At 45.5% G+C, this 22,043-nt stretch overlaps 1 protein-coding gene and 1 long non-coding RNA gene across 17 annotated transcripts in view; one reads left to right on the plus strand and one right to left on the minus strand.

Annotated features, from left to right (window-relative positions):
• CXXC4 (CXXC finger protein 4) overlaps positions 1-22,043 on the plus strand; it is a 170,986-nt gene that overhangs the window by 115,832 nt on the left and 33,111 nt on the right. For 4 of the 16 annotated variants that reach the window (XR_014882883.1, XR_014882884.1, XM_085222383.1 and 1 more), the window contains one exon: positions 17,698-20,807. The exons of the other annotated variants lie outside the window; for them this stretch is intronic. Coding sequence is in view for 1 of the 4 variants with exons in the window: in XM_085222384.1 (XP_085078510.1) it covers positions 17,698-17,709 (12 nt within the window). In the remaining 3 variants the exon portion in view is untranslated. Of the gene's footprint in view, positions 1-17,697; positions 20,808-22,043 lie in introns of those variants that run through there. 16 annotated transcript variants of the gene reach the window in all.
• Positions 4,416-17,714, minus strand: LOC146544429 (uncharacterized). Its single transcript, XR_014882887.1, has 3 exons — positions 11,271-17,714; positions 7,955-8,125; positions 4,416-6,758 (listed from the first exon to the last, which is right to left on the minus strand). It is a non-coding gene; the product is annotated as an uncharacterized LOC146544429 (long non-coding RNA).

Below are 22,043 nucleotides of genomic sequence, written 5' to 3' on the forward strand. Positions count from 1 at the left end.
CCGTGCGGGTTTTGTCACTGCGTCGACTCCTGGCTGACAGCATCGCTGCTGCGGGGGGATGGGGCGGGGAGGCAGGGTATGAGATTTCAGGACACAAATGTCAGAAAGGTGGGAGGAAGCAGCCCGGAGCGCGAGATGGATGGAAACAATACAGCCAGCGTTCCCCGGCTATATTATTAAAACTAAAAAAAAAAAAAAAAGAAAGAAAGAAAAAAGAAAAAAAAAAAGAAAGGGGAGGAGAAAGAAAAATCTGCTTTTCCCTCTTTCTCCTTTTTTTTTCCCCTCCGAGAGGGATAGCTGAAATCTTTCTTAATTACCGCTTATTCCAATGACAGAATTGTAATTTATCATTTAGTTGTAATTTGACATATGTTCACACCTTTGCCATTTCCAATTTCCTCCCTCCTCCTAATTGTCTGCCTGGCTCGCCTGTCACGCGCGCCTCCTGGGATTAATTCGAGCTGTCTGTCTGCGCCCGCTGCTGGCACCCGGGGCTGCCGGGAGCGTGACAGTGTCACTGCGCACACCGCTTAGCCGCCGCGTCACCCGGCCGTCACGCACCCGCCGCAGCGCGCCGCGACCCCCCTCGCTACTTGTTTGTCCCGCGTCGCCTCTGTGACTTCGGGGGGCTTTATTAGGCCCTAATTACGCCGCCGACTGTCAGCTCCGGGGAGAGGAACCCTCGCGCTAATTACCGCGGGGAGGAACGAGAAGGGAGATGTGTCTCGCTCTGTTTCTGCGATGCGTGCCGCATCGAAATGCTGTGCCGGAGCTTCCTCCTGCTGCACGGCTGCGCTCGCCTTCCTTACAGCTGGTCCCGCTTCTCCCAGCACCTGCATCCTCCTGGCAGAGCCTCCGGCAACTCACTGAGTCGTTCTCAAGATGCTCCCGGTGCAGAGATGGTGCGTTGCCCCCGCCGTGGCCGCTGGTGTCCTGCATTGGCTGGTCCGGGGCTGCGGGGAGTTGGGGTACCCTGAGTGCAACGCTCAGAGAAAAAAACCGGGATCGACAGTCCTAAATGCAGCCTCCCCAGGCAAACCCCCATCAGCACCTCCAGCCACAAAGAGAGAAAATTGCATGCAATGGAGTGCCGAATGGATGTAGGGTTGTGTGGGATGAGCTGCCTCCCAACCCAGCGACAGGCAGAAGCTGGGCTAGATGGGCCGGCGTTGCCTTGAGTGTCAGGGATGCAGGTGCTGCAGATGCAGCACATAAAGTCAAGGTAACACCTTGAAAACACAAAGCCATCCACCCGACACAATACCCTCACTGTCCCTCACCTCGGGCCATCCTGAGCCTTTCCTGGCACTGCACCACGACAAGGGCCCAGCGGAGCCCTCTGGGGTCACTCTGACACCCACATTTCAGCAGACACCAGCCAGGGCTCTCCATTTCAGATGTGCCACGATGAGCTTTCACTCCCCTCAGTTGCACCCTCTCACAGCCCGGGTGTGCGGAGCAGCCAGGCAGCACTGCCTGTGAGTATTTCATGTCTTGTAGGAGGCAAGGCTGAATGGATTTACATCTACTTAGATTTCTTTTCCTTTTCAGGTTTGCTGACCTTTTAACAGTATTTCAGTCCTTGCTTTGTCTTCTGCATGCTGCTGTGAGGATTTTTGTCTTTTGGATGCCTTCCTTTTTGCTGTATGCGACAGCCAGCATTTCCATGCAGTTTTCTTTTGTTGTGGATGGAGATGTTCCTGAAGTGCCTACCAACTTTCAGGAGCATTTCCAGCCTTCTCTGGCAAATTACAAGCATGTGAAAATGTTTTGAGATAAGCCCCAAAAGAGAAAGTCCTCCACACGCCCAGCCATGTTCTCCAGCTTTGCTCTCAAGACTGGGGTGTGAGGTGCTGACATTTGGTTTCGGGTCTTTGCTATCTGTAGGAGCTATTTCATCTACTGGAAGTATTTCACTGGCAATGCTGTTGGAAATCAATGTGCTCATTAGGAGTCGATGCTAAGTGCTTTTGAAAATTCCCTTTCTTTTTCATTCCTTCTAGCTATCAATTTTGTTTTTGTTTTAAACCTGACTTCCCGAGGCCTTATTCATTAATAGATAAGCAGCAATAAGTAGGTTATGAGAATGCAGGAGGCTCTTATTCTACGCCGGCATACCCAGTGCGCTTCCTACTTAGAAATAAATCTGATTTTGCAAGGTTGTGCAGCTCTGGTGGCTCGCAGAAGGTCTCCAAAAGGGATACTTGTTGCATCCCTATCAAATCAAACCCACTTTTGTTTCAAAATAGAAGGAAAAACTAACCCAACTGAACCATCATTGCTTTCTGTGAGAATGTGAGATGCTTTCTACAAGCCAAGAGGCCTCTCATTCATATATGGAAGAAGAACTTTGCTTTAAGAAGAGCGCTCCCCAGCCCTGTGACATCCAGACAGAGAGCACACACAGCCACTATCCCAGTGATGCCCGGGGAACCTACGGGGAGGCAAAACCCAGGTGATGCCCCCATGGAAATGGCTTTGTGTGCTGCAACAGAGTGGTCGCTACTGGTGGCCGCTGTAAAACTTTTATATGTAGAAAGTGACAGGCTATCACACTTTTTATATATATGCATATATAAAAGTGACAGGCAGTGGAATGGGCTGCCTGAAGCTGTAGGCTTTGAGCGCTATAGCCCACAATCCTGTTATTTATCTATCTATCTATCTATCTACTTATTTCTTTATTTATCTTCTAAGAACTGAGGTGCTGAGAAGCCCCTTCTGCCCCCATCCAAGCACTCAGCAATGCTGCACAGTCCCAGCTCATGATTTAGGGTTATTAGGGTGGGTTCTGGATGCCCTCTGTGGGGTGGCATACGTTGGTAGGGACACCAATGCCAGCTCCCTGAGGAGCACTTGGGTGCCCCAGATATCTCGGAGTGCTTCCCAGGCTGCTGTCACACCACGCTGTTTGCTGGAGGACACAGGTTGGGGGAGCAACGAGCTAACGAGCTGAGCAGAGAAAGAGCTGTTATCAGAAAGTCAGCGGTAATGTGGCCTTCCAGATAAATATCCCAGCTCTTCCCGTGCTTTATAGTGCCATTTCTAACTCTAAGAAGTCAGGGTGTAAATCTAATGGAGTAGGTATTCGTAAAAGTTCAGGTTGCGTAATAAAAGTAACAATTTTCCGTAATGTTCCTTTATAGATATGAATGAGATATAAAGTATTTTTGCTTTTATAGTATATGTAAAAGGAGTAAATACACCGTATCTATAAAACAGGGATTACTTTTAAATCCTTAAAAGATTTCTAAAACAAAGTAAATAACGCTCATTATTTTTTTCCTGGAGACCATTGGAATGGAAACTTGTATCTTTTGCATGAGAACAGCACTCCTGCAGCTTTCATGAATCACAGAATCACAGAATCATTTAGGTTGGAAAAGACCACTAAGATAATCCACTCCAACCACCAGCCCATGTCCCTCAGTGCCACATCCATGCGGCTCTTGAACGCCTCCAGGGACGGTGACCCCACCACCTCCCTGGGCAGCCTGGGCCACAGCAGCACAGCTCTTTCTGAGAAGAAATGCTTCCTAAGACCCAACCTGAACCACACCTGCTTCCCTCTGCCCACAGGTTCTCCTCCCCCTTCCCATTACCACACACGCTGGGATATGTGGCATGGCCATAAAGACACGTAGCTAGAGGAAAGTGGGCAGCTTGAGTCCTTCGATGCACTTCTCTGTTGCTCTGCCTATAGATCTACACCACAGCTGAGCTCCTGTGCTTAGCTCAGATGGGATCGCTGTCACCTTGCCACCACATAAGCGCAAAATAGTGCTGGCTGCTGTTTTCTGTGCAGTGGGGATCACGTGTGATCAGCTACAAGCAAAGTCATCTTTTTATAATGCTTCTCAAAGAGGAAAAGTGTATAGAAAACTCATACATGAAACATTCCCTGGCTGCTAGGTGAGCAGCAGGCCAGCAACAAATAACATGAAGCAAAAGACCTTTTGGGTCAAACTCATGGTCACATTTACCTGGAAGTAAACCATAAACAAAGGGCCGGGAATGCTGCTGTGCTGGAGCAGGGCGGGTGCTTCACAGCACTGAGGCACCGAGGGCTTCGAAGCTTAAATGTGGGAGAGGTCTGACTGATGGTCTTATTTTAGTATCTGATTTCTTTCATTTTACTTTGTTATTTTTTATATTTGATTTCATTTCTTCATTTCATTTCATTTTATTTCTTCATTTCATTTCATTTTTTAATTTTTATTTTTACAATTATTATTTAATTTTTTATTTTTAATTTAATTTTTTATTTTGTTTCTTTTTTGGTTTTTATTTTTTTAATTTCATTTTAAGTTTATTTTTATTTTTCATTTTTAATATTATTTTGTTTTCTTTTTCTTTTTATTATTTTTATTTTATTTCATCTTTACTTTTATTATTTTATTTCACTATATTTTATTTTTATTATTTTTTAAATTTTTATTAGTTTTTATTTTATTTTTCTATTCTTATTGTTTTATTTTTATTTTCTTTATTTTACTATTTTATTATTTTTATTTTTATTTTATTAATTTTTATTGTTATTAATTTTATTTTTATTCATATTTATTTTTATTGTTTTATCATCATAATTTGTATTTTTATTATTTTACTATTATTTTTTATTATTTTTCTTTTTCGATGTTTTTATTATTTTATTTTGTTTTTACTGTTTTATTCTATCTCTATTTATTTACTTTTATTTATTATTTCTTATTATTTTTGGTGATTAGTTTTTGTTTTATTTTCATTAATATCAACGTTGTTGTTTTTTAACCAGCTGGTTGGCGCCCGCCTAACAAAGTCAGCGCCCATTTCTGAGGCCTGGCTGCAGCTCCACGCATCGCTGCGTGCAGGCGGCCATGCGGCGACGCAGGCAGGCGCGGCGGTGCAGCCGTCCCCTAGCAGAGCAGCTCGGCTCCCACCAGGCAGAAGGCTGTGGTCCAGCTGAACGCTCGCAGAGAAGGGAGAGCGCTCTGTTCACCGTACCGTGGTGATGGAAAGCAAGAAGCAAGGGAAGAATTTAAAAAATAAAGGTAGAATCTTAGAATCGTACTATTTTTAAAGCCTGGTCCAAAGGTGACCGGGCTGATGAGCGGAGGGAAATGCTGCTTGGGATGCCTGGCTGCGGAGCTGCTGTTTGTACCTGTAAACAGTGGAGCGAGCGAGTGTGGCGCATCTCAAAGCAAATGATGGACAAACGCTGCAGGGCATGCTGAAGAAAATAAAGCGCTTCCCCTTTATCCCAAATCTGTTCATCTGGAAACCGCTGTGGGAGCAGAGGCTCTCTGAGCCTTTTCTTCTCTTTGCCCTTGTTCTCTTCGTTTCTGAGAGCTAACCCCAAATGTCCGAGCACTCTGGCTCTGGCTTCAGGCCTGACTGAAGGCTAGCTGCAGGGTCAGTCTGTTTTTGGACATTTTTTCTGGGGGGTGGGACATTCTAGCTAACTTTTTTCTTAGCTGGAGCCTTGCTCCAAAGCATTAGTGATAGGACAGAGGGGAATGGTTTTAAACTAAAGGAAGGGAGATTCAGATTAGATGTCAGGGGAAGTTTTTTGCTGTGAGGATGGTGAGGCACTGGCACAGGCTGCCCAGAGAGGCTGTGGGTGCCCCATCCCTGGAGGTGTTGAAGGCCAGGCTAGATAGGGCCCTAGGCAACTTGATCTTGTACTGGATTCAGCAGTTGGCAATACTGCCTGTGGCACAGAGGTTTGAACTAGATGATCCTTGAGGTCCCTTCCATGGGACCCAAGCCATGCTATGATTCTATGAAATCCCATGCTCTCAATGAGGATCGAGGGCTCTGCGATAGAATAGAAAACCATCCTGCCATGTTTTGCAAAAGGGAAAAGGTTTTTCTCAGGTCCTTCTGAGTTCTGCAGATGTCAGGAAAGCTTAGGACAGCTTCTGCTCTTTATTTAGTTTTTTAAGATCTTGGCTGAGCAAATCCCATTAACCCTTTTGGGTCTTCCCTTGCTGCCAGCCATGGGAAAAACCCAGCTCCCAGTGCTTCCACTTGCACACCACACAGAGACGCAGAGGCAGAGGCTGGGTGCCACGGGAGCGATGCTCCACACATGCCGAAGCCATTAATTAAATTAGAGGTCTCCAAAGGCGGCCGCAGCAGCAGCTGGGCCATCAGTCATCGCGCCCCAGGCTGACACACAAGCCCTGGTGCAGGCAGGGAGATGGTGGTTTCTATTTAAAGTTGGCTGGAACCCAGCTCTTGGCCCGTGCCGGGTCCCGTGGCAGCACAGAGCCCTGCGGTTCATTGCATGGTGCACAGGGTGAGCTGTGACACCCCCGGCATGGCACGCTGACAGCAACGTGCTGCTCTTGGCAGGGCAGGGCCAGCTGGCGGGGAACTCCCTGCTTCCACAGGGCTGCGGCTCGCAGACGGTTAATCAAGTGAGCAAGGCTGAGGGGAGTCGCTGCACCCTTGGCAAATAGCAATCCAGACACAAGAGCAAATAATTTGTGTCAACGTGACAACAGAAAATGGAATGTAAACTTGCTAACCAGCCAACAGATACCAGCTTTTATACGTCTGTTTGTCTCAGCCATGTGTCTTTACATTTGGGATCCAATAATTCCTCCACGGCATTGTGTTTCTCTTCCTCCTCTCTCCCTAATATTAATGGGGAGCAGAAAGCTTGCCATATTAAACCTCGGGCCAGTTCCTGCAGTGGGGCCGTACCCGTCCCACGGCTCACTGACACCAGGCGGTTTTTTGTGCCTGCGAGAAGTGGCCCGTGTGTAGATGACCTGCAAAGAGAAAATTGTCAGCTCAATTATTTGTATTGAGTAATTTGATCAGCTCTCCTTGGAAGCCTAATGAATAGGTTATTTTCTGCAGCAGCTGCTGTTCAGGCTCTTGGGTGCAAGACCACGTGGACTGGATGTTCAAAGGGAATTACTGTGTTGGGGTTTTTCAAGTAACCCTTCAAAAATTCAGACTCGGAGAGCTCTATCAGTCAGTGGGGAGAAAAGACGGAGTGGGGAAGGCTGAAGCAGGTAGGAAAATCTTGTGAAGCCCTACAAGCCAGCAGCTGAAGGGGTTCTGGTGTGAAGATGTGTCCCTGGGGCTGGAAAGGACCCAGCTTGGAGATCTCAGCTGTACCCTGTACACTCTGCAAGAGGGATTTCATCCGGGGAGCTTCCTGTTAGCAGCCTACTGCCACTGCGCTCTCACATTGAGCGCATGGAAGTTGGGGTTATGGGGTTATGTCCAGGGGAATGTGGATTTGGGGGTAATGGTGACAGGCTGCTGTCTGCAAACAACCACACTGCCACCAAGGTGCCGAGCACCTTGGCAGATGTTACCAGCACTGGGATGGAAATCACGTGTGGATCTAGGGATCATCTCCCCCAGAATGAGGGCCTGGATGTTAGAGCAATATTTGCAGGTTATAATTACCATTAATGTTGGCACATATGCACAGTAAGAACAGTGACAAAAACAGGTTTTAGCAGCAGATGGCTGCCACATCAGTCAAGTTTTTTTGTTTTGTTTTCTGCACATTCGGGCTGATTCAGCAAATTTTTTGCCATACCTTTTATTGCATGGTCTTTGCATGGTGCCCTTTTTGATCAGGGCTGATTAAGATTCCTGTTTCTTTCATCCAGAAGCTCTCTATTTACACCCAATACAAGATCAGTGGGCTAACAATTAAAGCAATGGTGTGCTGCTATTTTGGGACTGTCGCCTGTTTATTTGCCACAGCTGTCTGTGCATGTGGGCTGCATGATACACAGGTTGCCATGGTTAAAAACCCTGTGTACTGTGCTTGGTAAATAGCTGCACAACTGGCTGTGTAAATGCCAGGTAACACACTAGGGTTTCTCTCAGGCAGTTTTGCACAAACCTTCTTCCCATTCTGCACTTGCACTGATTTGGTTTGCTTGCTCCCATCCACATGGAGTGGGAAAAGAAAGGAATGTGCCTCCAGGAAACGACTCACTTTGTGTTTGGCCTTGAGAGATGAGGATGGAGGGGACTTGCAGGTCTTCACAGGCATAAAAGGCCACCAGCAGTTAGCTTGGAGGAATCTTCTCCATTGCCAGTGCATGGGAAGGGGTTGTGGTCTTCAGTCGCCGCAAGGAAGAATCCAGTTAGGTGCCAAGGAGTGACTCTGTAATGATAATGGTGGCTGTCAGACCTGGACTGCTGAGGATCTCTAAGAGCAGATTGCATCTCTCTTCGGCAGGAGTGATATATTGTGACTAATGCGACCTTAAATCAAGGAAACGGGCCAGCTGACCTCTCGAAGTGCTTCATAGTCCATAACTTTATTTATGCCGTTAATACTTGGAGGCTGAGCCTGATTAAACCATTGAAGCTGGCAGAGCTGTGCAGTGAACGGCTTGCTGCACAGGAGCATGGGGCCACAGAGCCTAGGGGCTGGGATGCCAGCATCCCGACGCTGTACCACTGGGCATCCTCTGGCCCGTGCCCCTTTGGCTGCGTCAGGGCAGGGAAGTGCTGGCACCAAGCACATCCGCTATTTCTCTCCAATGCTCCAGCCCAAGGACTTATCTTAAATTACAGCAGTAGTAAATTAAAAATATGTGTTTGTGGTTTGTTTTTTTTCCCCCTTCCATTCCAAACAGCTCATGCTCACATTTCCTGGAGCGCCGTGTTTGGTTCTGCAGATGTAAAGGAGGGCCCATGGGGTCAGGCAGTGCAGGTTTTCCATTTTTCACATCGCTGCACCCACAGACAGACAGAATTCAGTATTATTCACATGGTACAAGGGAAAAGCCTTCCCAGTCATTTTGCTTTTAACACTGCATATTTTTCTTGCAGTAATGCTGAGGAAAATAAAAGCTCTTTCCTGCAGCAAAAGGCTGCTGTAGGCCCAGGAACTGCTGCAGGTTGGGAACAAACATGCTTCCCAGCGATGTGGTTTTCTTTAAAATGGGAAATGTGAGAGGTGAAAGCAAGCTGTAATGGTAGCAGGCTGCAAGATGGATTAGCAGATACAGGGCTGCTGGAAATGGAAAGGGCTCACCTCTCGCAGGGGCCTGAGCATGCTCATCTGCCACACAAGGGCTTGCAGAGTAACAGCTATGAGTATGTGTATGGTAAAATAAAAACATAGATTTAAGTGCTGAAGGAGGAAAAAAAAATAATTGAGATATTTGGGTCACCTTTATCTACCAAAGTTGAAAAAATTGATGGGAGATCTGTGAGGAAATTAGCACAAAATAGAGGAAGAAGTCAATACATGTGATGGCTTCCAAAATTCTCTCTGCAGTCACTGCAGTTTAACCATGGTTTCCCTTAAGGAGAACCTGCCCTGCTTGCAGAACATCACCAAAAAGGCTTCACCTGTAGTCTCCAACCCCTGCAAACAATCACTGGGAGCAAATGAAAGCACAAGCCAGGGTAGGAATTGGTACCCATTCACAGGCAATGAGGATAATATTGTTATGGGACAGCAGTCCTCGTGCTTAGTGAGCGTGGTGTGAGACGTTCTGGGCAGAGCTAGGCAAGCTTGGAGGGAGCAGGGCAACCCACACCTGGCTTTTCCTCCCTTCCCATATAGCAAGAGAGTCAGCATGGCATTAATTATGCAGACTTCACATCAGCTTTGTGTGGTGTTGTCTTCATAGCAAAACAAAAGCACAAAGAAGCTGCTTTTTTATTATTAGTAATAACTATTCCAGAGTCATATTGCTAGCCAGCAGCTGGCTGGTCCAGTGGCCCTGACCACAGATGGGTTTTGGGTGTAATTCAGCCCCTGGAGATCATGGTCTGGAAAGCCAAACAAATGAGGGACAGACTGGACAGTGCCAGCAATCAGCTCATGGTGTGAATGCACTGAACAAGCCCTGCTGATCCGTGGGGCCAGTTGGACAAACCAGCTGAGCTTCCTGCCCACAGAGCAGCAGCTCTGCTCTTAACACCAGCTATTCGAAGCAGCAATCACAGCAAGCAGCTTACCAGCAGTTCAGCCTGGAATGTGTTTGCATTGCTCATCAGATAATTTGGAGAGCTGGACATATTCATGAAAATTGTGATCTCTTTCAGGACAATGCGCATGCAAGAAAAAACGTAAATTCAACAAATCAATTCTTTGCTGTGAATAGCTCTCCCAGAACTAGTTCCTCACAATACGGCATTACACATTTGTCATTTCTAACTCAAATCAGCGTGCTGCTCTGCCATTGCATTGTTTACCACTAGCAGTTTTGACTCCCTACTCACTGAATCATGAAAGCAAGGTTACATACAACTTCTGACGTGGAAAAATGAGTCCTTCCCCCTTCAGCCCCCTCCCCTACAGATCTAGCAGCGTGCCACATTGCTCCTCAGTTTCCTTTGATGCTGTGTCCTTTCCCACCTGGGCTTCTCTTCAATGGGGCAAAGAATGGCTGAAATGTCATGACTCAATGTTGGCATCCACTGGCCATAGATACCAGTTATTCACCAAGGCCTTTTCCTGTTATATTATTTCCTAGACTCACGAGTCAAAAGAAGTCGGTGAGTCCATGACTCCTGCTTTCCTCACATGAATGAAACTTAAAACTCCATCAGACAATTTCAGGATGTTGGCAACTTGGCGCCTGACCGGTATAGGACTGGATTTTATCCAACAGATATTTTGTTCAGATATGGCATTGAAAATAGTTGTCTTAACTGGATTAGTAATTACATGCAAATACTTTCCTTTACATTCCTGAAAGATCTGCTTGTTTCTGTTCATGCTGATGGGTGTGCTCAAGGAGCCCAAACTGCTGCAGTCCTGCTGGTGGAGGGGGGGTGGGAAACATGCAAGCCAGCTTAGCCAGAGCTCAAGGCATTCAGAGTTGAGATTGTCACTTATTTTTCCCCATTTGCTGTCCCCTTTCTGCAGTCTGTGCAGAGGAATAGGCTCCCTGGTATCCTGTGGGTAAGCTCTCAGCCCAACCTTGCTTTTGGAAGCAGCTCACATATCTCCCAAATTGTTGCTGGGTGGGTTTTTTTGGCATTTCTTTTTTTCCTCCTCTTGGCTCTCCAAATGTACTAAAGTGTCATTAAGACAAATGGCAAACATTTCTCCTTTTCTCACATCTGTCAAAACCTCAAAATCTACTTTCATGACATTTCACACAGAATTTTTTTTCTACATACCACTCAAAGGACATAGAATCCTAATGAGCCTTGCTTTCATGATTTTAATCTGTCATGTGCTGCTGCCCTTGTATAATAAATTAACAAAAGGGAAAGGAGGAACAAAGAATATAAAGAGCTGTGGGCAGAGAGGGAGGGAAGAAAATTAGGTCGGCACTCACCTGGGGTTTAGAGGCACTCTGAGTGAGGCATCAGTGCTGTGTCACCAAGTAGGCACGTCACAGAGGACCTGAGCAGGGCACTTTTCCAGCTTGCACCTTGTGGGCAAAGAGGTTAAAGATATGGCATGTTCTTTTTGGTAGCTGCAGTAAGACTTGAGAGTATTTTTCTATTGCCAGTGTCAACAAAGTGCTAAGAGCTGAAAGAGGGCTTCATTTTTGGCCCTTAATTTTTAAAATTGTTGTTCCTGCAGTGGTAGACTTGGCCAGCAAAATGTTAACTGGTGTGCTTTCTTTTACTGTCTGTAAATATAGTAGCTGCTATATAATAGTTTCTAATGGAAGAATAAGAACACTATTTTTTCTCATCAAAAACGGAAAATGTACCGAAAATTGCTTAAGTGCATCCTTTATGGAGAAAAAAACTGGACAGCCATTTCTCCTAATTCATGACTGGGAAGCTGTGGGTAGCTCAGGTTCTTCCTCCTTAGCCACAACAAAACAAATAGAGCCACCTCCTCCCTGCATCCCGGGGAGTGGAAAGATGTGTTCAGATGGGCCAAGTGCCTGTGATAGCTTGGGTAACAGCAGTTAACAAGACTGTGGGCAAGTCTCTAGTAGTTTGTTGTAGGCAGTCCATGGGCAAAAGGCCCAGTTTCAGTATGAAGTGCTGAGGAATAGCTCTGCTGGCAGCATTTGAAGTCATCTAGGAGTTATACAGGACTTCTGCTACCAGAAGAGTGTTTGCCGTACCTTGATTACCAGATATAAGCAGCTGTAGCTGATGCAGGATGGTTGGTTTCCCATCCTTACGATACTTATTCCTCTACCTGAAAATGGTCTATATTGTTATTTCATAGCAAGTGTGAAACTCATAGTCGGTACAACACAAATACACAAGAAAAAAAAAGTCTCTTTCTCAGTCTCTTAACACTTTCCTGTGCAACATTGTCTAGGGAACCTACTGTAGCAGAGAGATAGACTCAACGATCCCCAAAGACCCCTTCCAATCCCTGCTATTCTTGGATTCTGTGATAACAAAGAATTTTAGGGTAGGGCACACAGTCATTGAGATGCTCAAGGAATTGTTCCTTGCACACTGGCAGGCCATGCCGTGTTTCTGTTTTAGACCACTATAACATGATGGAAAGCACAGCAATGACAGCAGAGTAGTAAGGCCCTAGGCTGCAGCAAGCGTGGATTTACACAAATGCAAGAGCCAGGAACACAGAAATTAATTAATTAATTAATTAAAAAAAAAAAAAAAAAAAAAGGCTACTTACCTTACAAGACCTCAGGTACACAGAAGTCACCCACAAGAGATACCCATGAGGTCTGGGAAAGGGTAGATCCCGGCTCCACCCCTTCCAGTCACTCAGGTACATTGCATGCATCTGAGCTCCCCTGGCTTGGCCCTGCCTTCCCATGAGGTGCTCAATCACTGATTCAAACTGTGACTTACCATTTCTGCTACAACCAGAAGAATTCCATAAGGAATAGCAGTACTGTCCATGCTACAACACTGGTCAATGAAAACAACCATATCTTGTTATTTCCTTGCTTCATCTTTAACCTGGTGTATTGGGATGCATAGTGATGCTGTACATCCACACACACATCTTTTTACGGCCCGAATCCCAGCCAGTGCCCATGTGACAGTCACCCTTTTGTTGCTAGCCAGCAGGAAAGGAAACCAGAGCCTTCAGGTGAGCTCCAGCCTTGTGGGGCTGTCAGTGCCCCCCAGTTCCTGCCTTTGTTGAGGGCCTCAGGGGTCCACAGGAGAGGAAAAGCACAGCTTCTTCCTGCCCAGCATCTGAGGCACACACCAAACTGCATCTTGCCACCTCCCTGATGTGAAAGTTCAGCCTGTTCCAGCAGCAGTCAGCAGGGAGCCTGGATAATAGTTGGACACGGCACGTGGCAGCATGGCGGAGGACCTGCGACAGCCCTTCTGATATATTTTCAGAAAGTTTCCCAGTGAAGCAGATATGGCAGAAACTGATGAAAATTTGATTTCACCTACAGCAGGGGAAAGAGAGGAGGAAGTTGGGTTAATGTGTTTCTGAGACAGAGAGCCTCCAGGAAGCGTTGCCTGTGCCATGTTTACTTTTCACATCTGATGTCGCCTTTTGCTAATTGCCAGGCTGTTCGTTCACATCAGAGGCGGCTCAAAGTTCAGGAAATCAACGTGCATTTGGGGGGCCAGAATCTGAACCCAGAAGAACAGTCTTGTGTTTTTCTTACCACTGAAAAATGTAAATATCGTTGGTGCAATGTTCACTCATTATCGTTGAATCAAAGAGCATTCCCAGCTCCTGCTGGAATCACATGGAAAAAAATACAGATCTCTCTTCCCATTACTGACACGCCTTGCTGTGTGAATGGGCGATACTTACTGGATGCTAGCATCTCACATCCTCATTGGTGAGCTGCCCTATTTCAGGGCTGTTTGTATTAGGCAATAGGCTAGTAGAATCATTAACATGCAAATAGAATTATTTACCTGAAGAATGAAACACATGATTAAAATGGCAGAGGTTTATAGAGGGGGTGAAACCACATTACATAGGTGAGACACTGTGGTTTGAGGCAGATGAGCTTTGCTAGGGATGAATGACAGGGCTGAAGTGCACATGTAAAAGTAATCAGAATTCCTGTGCGAAGTGACACTGATATATTCTGAATGTCACGTTACACTGCATAGTGCTGTGCTCGCTCCAAAAATGCCCTTTAATTATAGTTGCTCCAGCCTTAGAATCACAAAAGTCAAACAGAGTGGAGGTGGGCACCATTTAGGCAACGTAAATCAAGTTGCTGAAGGTGCTATGTAAAAAGGATGTTCACCTCCCAGATAATTTAGTAAGACTTACCTGTGACTTTTAACTACGTATAGGTCTATTTAAGGCTAACAGTTAGCCAAAGCTCAGTTTCTGAATTAAACGGGACAGTTCCACCCATGGTTGGTCAAGCGTCATGGAGAATGCAACCTGTGCCTGGCTGTTTAGGCAAAAAAAAAAAATCTTTCCTTGAGCTCTTTCCTCCCAGTTTTCTTTTCAAGAGTTGGCACAGAAGAAAGTATCTTAAAAAAGAGAACACCAAACAGGGCAGAATTTCAAGCAGAATAACTGAAAAGCTCTCCTGAGCTGCAGCCACACACAGTCGCACACTCGTGACTGTTCTAAGATTCCTCCAGCACAAAGTTTGCTGACTTTTTTTTTGGTGGTGTTCTCTTTCTTTCCCATGGCACCAACAGATTTATCAACAGGTCTCTGAAGAGTGATGTTAGATTGGACATCACCTCGGATGCTGGTTTTCTTTCATCCCCACAAGCAGGGGATGTGTTTGTCAAAGGCCTTCGGACTGACATTCTCAATAACAGCAGGTGTATGTGCCATAATTTACCATTAATGAACAGGAATGTGGTATTTCAAGTGTGCTATGTTACAGTGAGGTAGATGTTTTGAAAATTACTTTGTGGCTATTTGAAATTAAACGACTCATCCCTCTGCTGCCGCTCAAAAGGTAGGGCTGCTGAAGTGCCTGCTCCTGCATCACCTGCTCCTTACCTTTACAGGGATCACCATTTCTGTTTTTTTTAAAATGAGACATTTCTCACGTGGAGAGGGAAAGAACAGAACATCTGCTTTCATAAAGTGGTCTTTTTTGCTTGTGTTATGGTGACAGATGTTAAAAATTCGGGACAACCATGTGTGGGTGAGCGGCACCCTGGGATGCACCTCTGTGATCCATGCACGCCATGTCTTCTTCTAATTTGAGTTTTTTTTAGGTGGAAACTGTTTCTGCACCCACACTTGAAGTGTTGCGCAATAGAATAATGGATGTGTAATGGTTTCTTTCCTGGAAGAGCAACAGTTCGTTTTAGTTGAGGAACCTGGAGCCATGCATAAAGGCTCATGTTCGCTCCTTCTCCCTTTCTCTCTCTTTTTTTTTTTCATTAAATATCTTTTTGCTCTTATAGTGCCAAAGGAAAAATTCAGTTGGAGCTGAGTCTCTGCACAAAATACAAGAGGTTTGCTGGAGTCCCCTGCTGTGCAGGGAAGAAGCATCAGCTGATTGATCCACCATATCATTTTACTTTCGCCCAAGATTTCACAGCCTTAAATGTCTTTGTCTGTAAAGATTTTAAAGCTGGTGTAAATATGATTGAGGTTTTACACTGGAAAAGAAAATCAAATGTAAGCTTTAAGGGAAAGAGGTATGTGTGTGGAGGAAGCAGTAGCTGGATTTGTTTCTCAATCCGTGAGCGTGCTTGCATTTTGCTATTTTGGACACCTCCAAGTGAGAGGCTTTGCAAGTGTTCCCCTTTCCTCCTAATGAACCTCAATTTACCAAATTTGTGCCTTGTTTGGGTTGGAAAGTGCTCGCTACTCTGTACATTGGCCCTGTCACGCTGCATGGCTCCAGCCCCAGCCTTTTGTGCTGTATGCTTTCAGATGGATGGCTTTTTCCATCATACATCATGGCCGTGACAGCAGGCTGATGATCTACAACTCCGAGCACTGTAGCTCTGATGATGTGGCTGTGGCTGCAGTAATAATGTGGGCCTATTCCTGGGAGAGCAATGCTGTGCTGGGCTTTTTTTAAAGGTGAAGAAAAAGGCTTAAATCCCCTCCTGTTTGCTATCTGCAACCCTCCCTAAAGCCCCAGATCAGTGGGAAAAAAAAAGAAAAATTAATCCATCTTCTGTGGAAACATCAGCACTGGTGAATGAGAGAGCTCTGATTTAGATGCTGGGCAGGATATGACAAAAGCCAGCTTTGTAAATAAAGATTTGGGTCTCTCACCCAGTGGGTGAATATGGTGGGATGGGGGAAGAACAAACGTGTCTCCTACACAGCTGTGGCTCGATCAGTGCTTGTGGTTCTTCCATAGGCTCTCCTCTCTTGTCTTTCTCAAAACTCTGGCTCCTGGAGGCAAGGGAGTCTGTTAAATCACATGGTTCTGAAGTAAATGAACATCTTTCTTCTTCAGAAGGAGATGTAACCTCTCCAAATCATGGCATCGGTTACCCACAGAGCTTCAGAAATAAATAAAAAGGCCGAGGAGGAAAAAAACTTGAATTTTATCATTACTGTATTACTGTAACGGATTTAAAACCATTCTACTGATGTAGGGTTGAGTCCCGATGCTGGATTATGTGAGCTAATAATGGCACTGGATTTAGACCCTTGCCTGACTGTTGCTGACAGGGCTGAGCTCTTTGCCTCTCACTCCATCTCCCTAGGGCCTTGCCAGAAATGCAGTTTCTGATGGGCTGCATCTGCTGCCATAGAACATGTATGTTTGAGTTAAGGTTAAAGGCTTTTAGCAAGTGAATGCAAAATCAGCCTCTGAATCAGCCTAAAAGTGAAGTTGTTCTACCTTTCCTCTGGCAAATGAAACAGAAAATGCACTAGCAGACACATTTGATAGTGTTAATTAAGCTACAGCTGTTTGCAGGGGACCTTAAGGATCTCTGCTGGCAGAGGTAAGTTTTCAACTAAAACAGACAGATTTAGATTAGCTGTAAGGAAGAAATTTTTCACTGTGAGCTGGTGAGGCCTTGGCATAAGTACCCAGAGAAGCTGCGGATGACCCATCCCTGGAGGTGTTAAAGGCCAGGTTGGATGGGGCCTTGGATAACTGCAATAGGGGATTTGATCTGGATGTTCTTTAAGGTGCCTTCCAATTCAAGCTGTTCCATGGCTCTGTTTCTATGAAGCCGAGGTACCAGCTCTGTAGCAAAAGCTCTGCTTTATTTTTTTAGGTGTTCTCACTAAAGTTTTCCTTTCTCACTAAAGTTTTCCCTTCTGTGCAGCCTGCTCTCTCTGAGACACCTTGTTGTCCTCACGAACATTTTGGCAGAGCTGATGCTCAGTGCATTGGCAGTGACCTCCAGCCTGGCTGCTGGTGGGCTGCTCAGGTACCTTCCCCATTGCCTTTGGCTCTCGGTGCCTAGTCTCTCCTAGCATCCCTGAGCCAGTGGCTACTGGCCAAGCTCCTTTGACACTGTCCACTCTCCAGGTTTCTTGCTCCATTACACGGTCCACCTTTGAGTTAAGTTTTCCCTCATATTTAACCTATTTTTTGCCTACAACAGTTAAAGCCATTAGTTCCTGTTCTGTCCTCTTTGACTAATGAGAATTGGTCCCAATCCTCTTTATAATGTCCCTTAACATACTCGTAGACAGTTATGTGTCCCTTCAGCCCTCTCTTCTCCAGACTGAACATGCCCAGCTCTCTTTGTCTTTCCCTCACAGGCCCTGTTTTCCAAACCCTTTATCACCTTCGTTGCTTTCCCATGAGCTCTTCTTCCCAATTAATCCTTTTAAAAATGTGCTGCCCCATACTGAACACAGTGCACCATTGCCTCTGCTGCTGAAGGAGAGCAGCAGCATTAGCATAATTATCTCGCCTGGTTTTCCCACAGCTCTGCTATTAACCATTTTATTTCTGGGACACCTTGCCTGGCTGCTCAAGCAAGAAGGAGAGTACCGCAAGCAGGGAAGAGCTCTAGAGACCCGCTGCCCCACAGAAGTGGTTCCAGGAGGAGCTGGTGGTGGTCTACCTGCAGGTGGGACACTGTCCACACTGGGCACCAGACTGGGCAAAGCAGGTCGTTGGCGGGGAAGTCGGCTTTGAATCAGCATCTGCAAGGAGAGTTTGCACGATCCAGAGTCATGGCTGTGGCTGTGTCACCCCGCAGAGCCCATCTCACCCGGCTCACCAGGCTTCTGCTGCTTTGGTGGGTTTCACAGTGACCTCCAGATCGCACAGTGGAACAGCACGACTCCCAGCATTTTCTGCTGATGTGTTGCAGCAGCACATTTCATTATTCTCCACCCTGCAGAATACACTGCTTGGCTGTGTTGAATCTCACTGCGCTTCTTTAATTTATCTCCCAAACACCACGTTATACTTTAATCCTGTCCTTCTAGATATTTGCATATCCTCCTTGGTTTGAACAGTGCCTAAATGCAGGCTGGCTCTTAAAGGCACAGAGAGATTTGCACGGCTGCCTGTGCCAAGAGCTGCTAATGAAAGCACCAATGAGCATGGGAGTATAAACTCACCACCTGTGGAGTCTTGTTTGGCATCCTCATTCAGCCTAATAAAGAATCATTCATGTTTAATTGCTACATTTGATTGTTTAATTACGGTTATTTTACATGCCATCTTGTTTTGTCTTGGCTTTAGACGCTATCTGCTACCTTACCCTTTCTGAATAGTGAATTATACTACAAGAGAAAATCAGAACTAGAACTAGTCCTTTAAACTGCAATCAGGTTGTTTTTTTCTCTTTTTAAAAAAGCTGTTCATAAAACCCTTTCTGTTTGACATTGCTCTATAGATTCAAATCCAGGGTGGTTTTTTATTTTTTTTTCCGTGCAGCAAGAATTATACGAGTAACTTTTTCAAATGCTCTTGCAGGGCTATGATGTGGGTAGCTTCATCTTCTCACTGAGGTTTTATCAAATTAAGTTTACTTTGTTTAAATGTCAATTCATCTTAACAATTGCAAGATTGTTTTTTTTGGCAGAGGCTTAACTTGGCATAAAATTAGTTTATTGTGGGTTCACTTAGTTCAGCAATGCTATAACTTCAAATCAATACAAATCTGTCCTAAAACTTCAGTAAGATGGTCTGCTTGCAAATCTGGCTCCTCTTTAAAGGAATGGAAAGGAAGCCAGGACCTGCCCCATGTTTCTCCAGCTGTGCAATTTTGTTGCCCATCCTGTGCTGGTGGTCTCTTCTGTCTGATGACGAACCTTCCCTGGGCGAACTGCTTCCTCATGCACTCTCCTCTGTCTCTCAGTTTGGAAATGAGCTGCCTTTCACTTATGTTTCAGCACGACAAGCTCCCTTTTAATTAACGTGCTTAATGACTCCAGAAACAACAGCACACCTCTGGTTCACTTATGATCCTTTCTTGGATATTGTTGCATGGTGAGCTGTCCCAGGCTCCATTTGGCTTTATGGGCAGCACAAGGCAGCACTCATCTGTTCTGAGCCCTCCTGGTTCTGCTCTTGTCCCTCGATGCATCTCTGTCCCCAGATTTCTATGCACCAGGGTGTGCTGTGCTCCATCTTGCTGGTATGTGCATCTTTTTCCTTTCTTTATCCATCAAATTGCCTGGCATTGGTCAGTCACCATTGCTAGGGCACAGGTCTCTGACAGATCTGTGTAGAAGCAGCTGAAGAGATGCCCAAGTCTACAGGAGAACCACCTATCCTTTCTGTCCTCTTCTCCTTCAATATTATGACCTTCCCAAGTCTTCCTCCCTGCAGCCAATGGACGTTCTCAGGAGCCTCTGAATTAGCTCCTTCCCATGGAAAGTGATGTTCCTAGTGTGACACCATTTTCTCTGGTTTGCTTGTTCCCTTTCTCTATGACCAACATAGACCCAAGAGGAGGAGGAGGGCCTCCCTTTCACTGCTGCCTTCATTCCTGCATTACTAATGCCTAAATCTGTCTCCAAGCAGTTTGCTCTGCCCACCCAGAAGAGAGGTGACCTTTGGATATTGCTCTTTAACCAAGATGTTTAATTGGAGAAAACTAGCAACTAGTGTCCAAGATTTAGAGAAATAATATGGAAAAAGCATTTATCAAATAATAAAAAGAGGAACTAAATTCAAGCCATTGTGCTCTGCCTGGGTTCTTGCCTTAGAAAAAAAGAAAGAAAAAAGGTGAGCTGAATTGCTGAAGGACAGCTGAAAGCAGTTATTTCCCTGCTTGGAGGCTGTAAGGGATTTCCCTTTGGATGGCTCACAGGCTCCTTCCCAGGAAATTCTCCCCTTGCTTTTACTGCTGTCTTGCCTTTTTCCATCTTGCCTTTTTCAGCTAGGAAATGACCTGCCACCCAAGTGCTTTTTTTTAGGGCAATTTCAGCTACTTCTTGTTCACTTAGGGGTTTGGAAAATATCAGGCTTATGTACTAAAATCAGTTTAAAGCGCTTTGCAAGAATATGGTACAGGAATACGAAATCATTATTCATCATTTGACCAGATATGAAAATAATCCTCACTCATAACTAGCTTCTGAAAATGGCCAGCGTAATTTTTATACGTGCAATAACAAAGTAGGAAGCGACTGCTATTTCTGCAGCAGACAAGGAGCATCTCACTGAGACAAAGCTACAGCGAAGCAGGCAATTTTCAGTCCTTTTCAGCAAGCTTTCTATATCCTTTCTTGCCTTTGCACTCACAGAAAGCCAATTTTCCGTGTCCCTACTACACACAAAATGGGGCAAGATTTTAAAGATACAGCTCTGCTCTATTTGACTGCAGCAGACTGAAAGAAAAATGAAGTTCAGTACTTAACCGATCCTTTGCAATATTTCAGGGTAAATTAAAAATCAAAATGTCAAGAGGTTCAATATGTCAGTGGGCTTTTTGACAGGGCGGCTACTTTGAAACCTAAATGAGAACTGTGCTGCTTTTAAAAACTGGAACCAAATGTGTGCAGCTGCTGCGCCATTTAGAAATTCTGGTCCCTCATCTTTTTTTCTTTTTTCTTACATAATAAAATTAGTAAAATATTCTGGCTTCTGTTCTACTTGTTTTCAGAGTGGAAAGCCTCCACTTCATAGAGTAGATGGCTATTTACGAGACTGGCTAGTTTTCATTATCTGCATAAAGGTGAAGCCCGGCAACATTACCCTCTTGCCTCGTGTACCATTGAGCAAGCCCATCTTTGCTGCCCCCAGTGCATTTATCTCTCGTGGCCCTCAACAAACCATTTTTTTGTTTTGCCATCTCAGTTCGTCTTTGTAAAACAGGGAAGATAATAAATGATACTACTTACCTTCTTCAGAGAGATGTGGTGAAGATTAATTACTCCTTGTTTATACAAAGATTGGCAATAGTGATCTGCAGGTTTGCTAAGCACTGGGATGATTGCTATCGCTGCCTCTACTGACAAAGAAGCACAGCCAAGGACAGGAGCTGGTGCCACTGCAATCATTTACAGGACCAATGATAGCTGTGGCCTTGAAGAAAACTCTACCAAATATTTTGCATCTGAGAAGAGGAGGAAATGCATACCGGCAGGGCCATGGCACCTCTGGACTCTCCTCAAGTGGGCACCTCCAGTCCAGTCCCTGTCGCAAACCCTTCCGTGTGTGGGAGAAGTATGCACATAGGCAATCTGAAAGCTTATTCAGAGCCAACTATTTCCTTCTGAACTTCGCTTTGGATGCAGAGATGGACTTAGCCTCTCACATACGTCTTTGCCAGAAGTTGCTGCACGCATGCATTGTGCCACAGCAAATTGGCACCTTTCGCTTTGGCCTGCTGTGTTAGATAGACACTTGCAGGCAGTCCTGTCGGCAGGTTAGACTATTTTCATAGTAATGCAGCCAGAGTGAAATGTGTTTTTCCCCACAGCTGTCCAATTTGCTCTTGCTGGTGCTCTGAGCATTGCTGGTTTGCCTGGTGTGTTTGCTGCAGGCGGGGCTGTCTGTGCATGAAATGACGGCAGGCTTTGCTGGCCTCAACTTGTCGTCTTCCCCCACTTGGCTACAGCTTTCTGTAGTCTGTGGTTATCGCTTTTCACTTCACTCAGTAATTTCTCCTGCTTTGACAGCTGCCCCAGCCCTCCCGTGCCGCTTGCCGCTTGCAAGGAGGAGAGGACACATCCATTGGCAGTGAGGCAGCAGGTTCCCAGAAAAGCCCATCCTTCAATGACTGACAATTACAAGATCCCCCTCTTGCTATTGTTCAGACAAACCCCAGGACCTAACTTCACCCTTCTTTCCTGACCACACAGCTATGTA

This window comes from Meleagris gallopavo, chromosome 4, assembly GCF_905368555.1.
Source record: "Meleagris gallopavo chromosome 4, MGAL_WU_HG_1.1, whole genome shotgun sequence".
In the NCBI taxonomy this organism is placed as follows: Eukaryota; Metazoa; Chordata; class Aves; order Galliformes; family Phasianidae; genus Meleagris; species Meleagris gallopavo.